Source organism: Sphaeroforma arctica, assembly GCF_001186125.1.
Source record: "Sphaeroforma arctica JP610 unplaced genomic scaffold supercont1.79, whole genome shotgun sequence".
Classification (NCBI taxonomy): Eukaryota; class Ichthyosporea; order Ichthyophonida; genus Sphaeroforma; species Sphaeroforma arctica.
The window spans coordinates 50,661-57,603 of record NW_014040479.1 but is presented as its reverse complement, the minus strand read 5'-3'; the positions used below and the strand labels follow the sequence as shown (position 1 = coordinate 57,603).

The following is a 6,943-nucleotide window of genomic DNA, read 5'->3' as shown; positions in this document are numbered from 1 at the left end:
ACACGAAATGTATTTAAAAAATTGTAAAGATATACACTTCCAAGTGAATTGTTTGATCCAATCATTTTGTTATTGTAGGCAAAAATAGTAATAACCGGGTGGTTGCCGTCAGAGCCACCACTGTTGCCCCAGAATAAGGAGGATAGTCCTTGGTACAAGCCCAAGTATATGAGGGACAAGCACCCTAACGTTGAAGCTCTCGCATGAGTCTTCAAGAAGAAGTGTAACAAGCACCCCGATGTGGAAGAGATGTTCAGGAGTGTACCAATAAAACTAACATGAATCGAACTGATAACCACAAAGAAGTACTTTTGGTATTAAATCCAATACACATACTCTACCAATAGGAAGCACATCATTGTGAATTGAACTTTCGTTAAAGGCCTAGCCTAGCCTGCAATCGTGTGAGCTGTCGTACAACACTCGTATGTAATGTCCCATATAGACTATATACACAGGCATGGCTGCACATATTGCCATTGTAGTATGCGTCCGTCTGCTCATGGCTCACGTTGCGCATATCTATAGGAATTTTTATTGAACTGCATATTTTCAGTACAAAGATGACGATCCCTGACAAATACATTCTTCTTAACCAATTTGAACCAGTTGCTATTGGACTGAGAAATAATTTGAGGTACGTTGTGGGGTTCCAGGGTTTCATCATGTTTGCTCAAACCTTGAAGCACAAAGTGTGTCGATGTCAGGTGCAATGTACAATCTTCATACAGGACTGCACGTACAGTCTATAGCACTTCACAGCCGACAACCGTACAATCATCCGTAGGTATGGCGCTGCGCTTCTTTTGTATTGCTGTCTCCACTGTATTTTGCATTGCTGTCTGCGCTGCAAACGAGTGTGCGATATAGACTACACACAACGCTAAAACTGCGAACAGGCCGAGACAAGCCGTAGCATCAAGTACTCGGTTGTATCCTTTGTCGACCATTTCAGTTTTTGCTTTCGCCTAAGAAGTCGTCGAAATCTAATGCAACGGAAGATTGAACGAATGGGCGGATGGATGGTAAATGGAGCTGGTGCGTTGTATGGCATGAGAGTGTAGTGCGGTGGTCGGTATGAACAAGGCAAGAGAACGCAGGAGGGCCAATGCAATATTAAACCTCAAGCCCCTAAAACCAAACCCTAAGCACCTAAAACCAAGCCCTATACTAAAGTACTGGCGAATACCATGGCTAGTTGAGCCGTTATTTGTATATATCCGTATATATCTAGACCAAACGCACGCACACATGTACTTCCAGATTAAGCATACCTTCTTCCGTCATCTCATCTGTGGCATTTGTAGAGTGCGTAGTGGTGGACGTATCCAGATCTGTCAACGGGACGCATCACAAATATGTCAGTATGAAACGATGGTCAGTAATTTGATTCTATACAGCCATGTCTCAAAATAAAAAACCCTAAAACCCTATAGCCATGGGCTAAGAAGTTAAATAATACCCGGTTGTCCAAGTGGGAGTACTCATAGAGGACATTGAAGCTCAATCATCACAACACTGATGCGGCCTTGGCATAGGACACACCGAGTGCCCAGCAGACAATAAGCAATTGCATGAACAACCAAGTGCTTAGACGAAACTCAGAAGAAACAATACAAGAGTACAAGTGATATGGACACCGCACAAACCCATCACAAAGCTATGGTAGCATACATCACATACACAGACACATACGACTGCAACACATACAGCAAACTCTATCGTTACACTTAAGAGAATGGCACACATACCTAGACCATCAAAATCATCGGCCAAGTCCTCCGTTTGAGAGACTGTTGACGCATTCGGTGTTGTCGTCGCTGGGGTGTCCATGACTATTAAGTCTGCCTCTCCTCTGCAATGGGAATATAAAATGGTCACTAAGCAACAGGCCATGATGGTCTCACATTGAACTACTTGCGCAAAAACACATCCAATAACAATTGACACCACACAGGACACAGGACAAGTGTAGCCAACGACCAAGCACCATCTAATGGCCTCAGATGTGCTCGACCAAGTGTGATATAAAGACGAATCTAAAACCCTAACGCGACTGTGTATCAACTGCACCCCCAAGAACCCAAAAATCCTATAGCATGGCTCATGGACAACTCAACCAAAGGAGAGAAAAGGATATGCGATGCAACCACTCCCCAACAACAGCCATTGCGTGTCAGAGGACACTGAGGACATACGTTGTGGGGTCGTTGGTGGCTGTGGTGGGTGGTTTGGTCGTGTCTGCTGTGTCCCTTTGAGCTGTGCTTGGGGGGGCCATGGCCTTTTGACTCGTCTGATAGAGCGCTAACTTCTTCTCGTACTCGTCAAAGCCATGCACCAACTGGTCATTTACCAGTAGCAGCGTGTCTGTGGTAGAGACAAGGGATGTGCCAGGATATAAGGTAGAGGATATAGTGTAATCAGACACTCATTGTAAGACAATGTAGTATAGACAGACGATCATTGTAAGACAATGTAGTATAGACAGACGCTCATTGGAAGACAATGTAATATAAATAGACACTCGTTGCAAGACATTGGAAAATAAATAGACACTCATTGCAAGACAATGTAGTATAAATAGACACTCATTGCAAGACAATGTAATATAAATAGACACTCATTGCAAGACAATGTAGTATAAATAGACACTCATTGCAAGACAAAGTAATATAAATAGACACTCATTGCAAGACAATGTAATATAAATAAATACTCATTGTAAGACAATGTAATATAAATAGACACTCATTGCAAGACAATGTAATATAAATAGACACGCATTGCAAGACAATGTAGTATAAATAGACACTCATTGCAAGACAATGTAATATTAATAGACACTCATTGCAAGACAATGTAATATTAATAGGTACTCATTGCAAGACAATGTAATATTAATAGACACTCATTGCAAGACAATGTAATATAAATAGACACTCATTACAAGACAATGCAATATAACCAGACACTCATAATCTATCAGCCGCCCATCCCGTAACTCGTGCGGTGCTTTGCCCAACCGTGCACCGGTTCTAAATATAGATTGGCTGTGAGCTATGAATAGCCTGCTCCGTGTTCTTAGTGGATGTGGGCTATAAATAGATTGCTCCGTGTTCTTAGTGGATGTGGGCTATAAATAGATTGCTCCGTGTTCTTAGTGGATGTGGGCTATAAATAGATTGCTCCGTGTTCTTAGTGAATGTGGGCTATAAATAGATTGCTCCGTGTTCTTAGTGGATGTAGGCTATAAATAGATTGCTCTGGTGTGAGCGCATGACTTACTCATGATCTGGTCGTTGTCCACTTGTGATATCAGCGTCACCACTCGCTGATGCATCGCACGCGTCGTCTCCACTATCTCCTGTGCAACACAAAATAACACAACGGAAGGACAGGGTCATGGGAAGTATTCAGTAGCAGGTTAGGAGCATCTCTTGAGTAACAACTGGCATGAACAATAGGACATACGCACGAGTAAAACGTGTGGCTAGACAGGGCATGCGTTAGAAGGACACCTGTCACTCGCAACAACACATGTCACAGTCACACCTGTCACTCACAACAACACCTGTCACAGTGACACCTGCGACCACGCCATAGCACAAACTAATGCCAACTGATCGCAATGTCGCCCACCGTTAATAGACTATTAATTCGAACACGCCATAGAAGCACCCCATGGAGGGTTAGGGTTTAGGGTTATACTAGAACTTACCTACCGACTACGTAGCCACACAAACACGCTGCATTTGATGGCAATTTAAGAATGTAAGGGGTGACTAGGGGTTTAGGTGTTTGGGTTTCTAGGGTTAACATGGTCTTAGGTTACACAAATGACTACTGTTTTAGGGTTATTAGGGTTATTAGGGTTATTATGTTACGTAGATGGCCATGCACTTACGCTGAGCAGTTCAGAATCGGTGGGATTGTCTGTGGCGTCTAAGGCGTTGACCATGTCGTCCAGCACATCTGCGTTGCCTTTGACGATCTCCAACTCATCGGCCAACTTAGAACACACACCGCAGAGATACCAGATGAGTGCATGGCATTTTCCTCATGTACAAGTGAGTGATAGCATTATTCTCATGTACAAGCGAGTGATAGCATTATTCTCATGTATAAAAAGTGCAGCACATCATACGTAGATAGAAGTCAATGGATTCACACACACACACACTTACACACACGCACACACACACATACATACATAAATATTCGTTGCGTGGCATACCTTTGTAATCTGCGCGTCTGTGGGGACTATGCGCTGTGACGTGTTGTGTGGCTGTAGCGGTGACTGTTGTTGCTGCGTTGTAATTTCTGTGTCCGGTACTGCAAAATCCTGAGTGACATTCATAAAAACAGTGCAAATGCAATTTGGACAGATGAGAAGATAAATTTTTGTATGTATACATATATAGATATATACATATATATACAAACACACACACACACATATATATATATATATGTGTGTATATATATATAGAGCAGATGGAGGTGGTAAAAGACGTGTGAACGCATAAGCATATGATAGTATCAATTTTTTTTGAACCAGTTAAATTTCAAAGCAAATCAGCAAACGTCATGCCAAGGTCTGACCAGAGCATTCAGGGAGGTCAACCACTATGTGTTCCTCTTTATTCAAACACTTCCTTTAGACCACCTGTCCACACACCAATGTCTTCACATGATAACCTCAGTGGGATATGACACAGAGCGCCAGTGCGATTAGAGTTTGAGCTAAGTGTGTTCTAGTATACACGCACTATTATGTACATGCGCATTGCTACTCGTATATGCACGCCCCAGTCCACACACACATGCACAAACACATGCACACCTGCATGTACACACATATGCACACACACATGCACCCACACATGCACACACCTTCATGTACACAGACATGCACACGACATACAGGCTCAGCCATATGAATTGGAGTGACTGTGTTGGGGTTGATCTCGGGGAACTCGATACCTGGTGGGAGGCAGTGGTAAGGGTAAAGGCGTCACAAAAAGGGTCAATAATGGGGGTCACAAAAGGGTCAATATTGGGGGTCTAACACGATGTGGTCAAATACTAGTAACAGTGCTCTAAGAACACGCATTCATCATGTCTCATAAAAATATGTTGACAAAATATCACACACTTGAGCTGTGCTAAAGACTTCTGATAATCAGTCACGCTTAGCACTCAACACACAGACATGCAGCCAACAGGAAAAGTGCACTCAAATCAAAATAATGAAACGACAACTATACTGTAGCCAGTGTCTCATATCTCAGTGTAATTCTCTGACCATATATGTACCTATATAACCACACACACACCCATGTATCTATATATATGAACATAGGTATATATATATATATATACATACATACATACATACATACATACATACATACATATACATATACATACATACAAATACATATATATATATAATGGGAACGTATGACTGTGTATTTGTCCATACTCTTGCTCAGTAGTTCCGCATGAACAGTGTATAGTTCTGGGAATAGATGTCTCTTGCCGTCGAATGAGATGGCCCATTCGGCCAATAGACGGCGTGCGTGCTCTCCCGAGACACTCTTCTTCTCAGCCACCTTGCCCAGACTGGGGAACACATCCTTCTGACACATGGACATGTGGAATCTACCACAGATGTGAGTCATACAAGGGTTAGGAAACACTCGGGAGGGGAGGGAGATGCAATACATGTTGTATTACAACTCTCTCGAAGACTTACAAATGAACAGTTTAACCTGCCATGGTTAAGAGTCATCCTTGATGACAGCACACGGATAGGAGTGGCTCATACGCACACCTTTGTGAAAGTAAGGCCGCATGCCAGCATGACATATGTAGATAGTACGCGAAGTGCCACGAGGTTATTCAATCAATTATACATGTATATATATATACACACTATATAATATATAAATATATATATATATTTATAAATATAAATACACACTACCCATATATATAACACACACAAACATATACACACCATACCAACATCAACCCACACACACAAGGTCTATCTCATACCGCTGGCCGCAGTTTTGCACACACGCCTCCAGCAGATTGAGTGCGAGTGTCACTACACGTTCGTTGTTGTTTCCCAAACGTTTACGGATTGCTCGTGCGGCATCGCCAGGGCCATCGTCAGTGGCGTTAACGCGGTCGGTGATCTCGAGGTTCAATGCCCAATCCTCCATCACCAGTAGCTCAGAGGTTGCCTGCTCTACCTACGAAGGATGATGGGCACGCGTCTGGAAGGTAAGTTAATAGGTAGAAGGCCAGGCAGGGTAGTGATGTGTCATGGACATGTGTGACGGATGTATGAAAGCGTACGGACGGGGTAAGAGAAAGTAGCGCGAGTCAAAAAGTGCTATGCAAAACTAGTGGCGTCTCCGGGAAAAAACAGATATAGATGAGGTACACATTATAATTGCGGTCGTGAGGAAAATTGTACCACTAAACACGTTAATAATGTAAACACATGGTGCTCCCCAGATATGTATACATCAATATATATACAAACACATAAGCATATATATGGGGTAGGAGAAAGTAGTGTGGATTAAAAAGTGCTATGGAAAACTAGTTGTGTCTCAGGGAAAAACGGATATAGATGAGGTACACGTTATAATTGCGGTCGAGAGGAAAACTGTACCACTAAGCACATTAATAATGTAAACACATGATGCTCCCCAGATATGTATACATCAATATATATATAAATAAATATATATATATATACATATGTATATATACATATATATACGTACACAGAAATACACACAAACACACACAGTCACACACATATACGTATATATATATATATATATATGTATATATATATATATATATATATATATATATTATTATAGTAGTACGTACACAACTAAACTAACGTAACGTAGAA

General features: G+C 41.9%; 1 protein-coding gene across 1 annotated transcript in view; it reads right to left on the bottom strand.

The window, feature by feature from the left end:
- Nucleotides 1-396: 396 nt before the first annotated feature.
- The window catches only part of SARC_01868 (hypothetical protein), a 7,288-nt gene continuing 741 nt past the window's right edge, over nucleotides 397-6,943 (bottom strand). The window contains exons 2-11 of the mRNA XM_014304390.1: nucleotides 6,064-6,263; nucleotides 5,486-5,664; nucleotides 4,925-4,983; nucleotides 4,235-4,342; nucleotides 3,905-4,009; nucleotides 3,286-3,364; nucleotides 2,199-2,367; nucleotides 1,752-1,855; nucleotides 1,275-1,334; nucleotides 397-986 (exon numbers count right to left, since the gene is read on the bottom strand). Coding sequence (XP_014159865.1) covers nucleotides 952-986; nucleotides 1,275-1,334; nucleotides 1,752-1,855; nucleotides 2,199-2,367; nucleotides 3,286-3,364; nucleotides 3,905-4,009; nucleotides 4,235-4,342; nucleotides 4,925-4,983; nucleotides 5,486-5,664; nucleotides 6,064-6,263 — 1,098 coding nt within the window. The 3' untranslated portion in view covers nucleotides 397-951. The remainder of the gene's footprint in view (nucleotides 987-1,274; nucleotides 1,335-1,751; nucleotides 1,856-2,198; nucleotides 2,368-3,285; nucleotides 3,365-3,904; nucleotides 4,010-4,234; nucleotides 4,343-4,924; nucleotides 4,984-5,485; nucleotides 5,665-6,063; nucleotides 6,264-6,943) is intronic.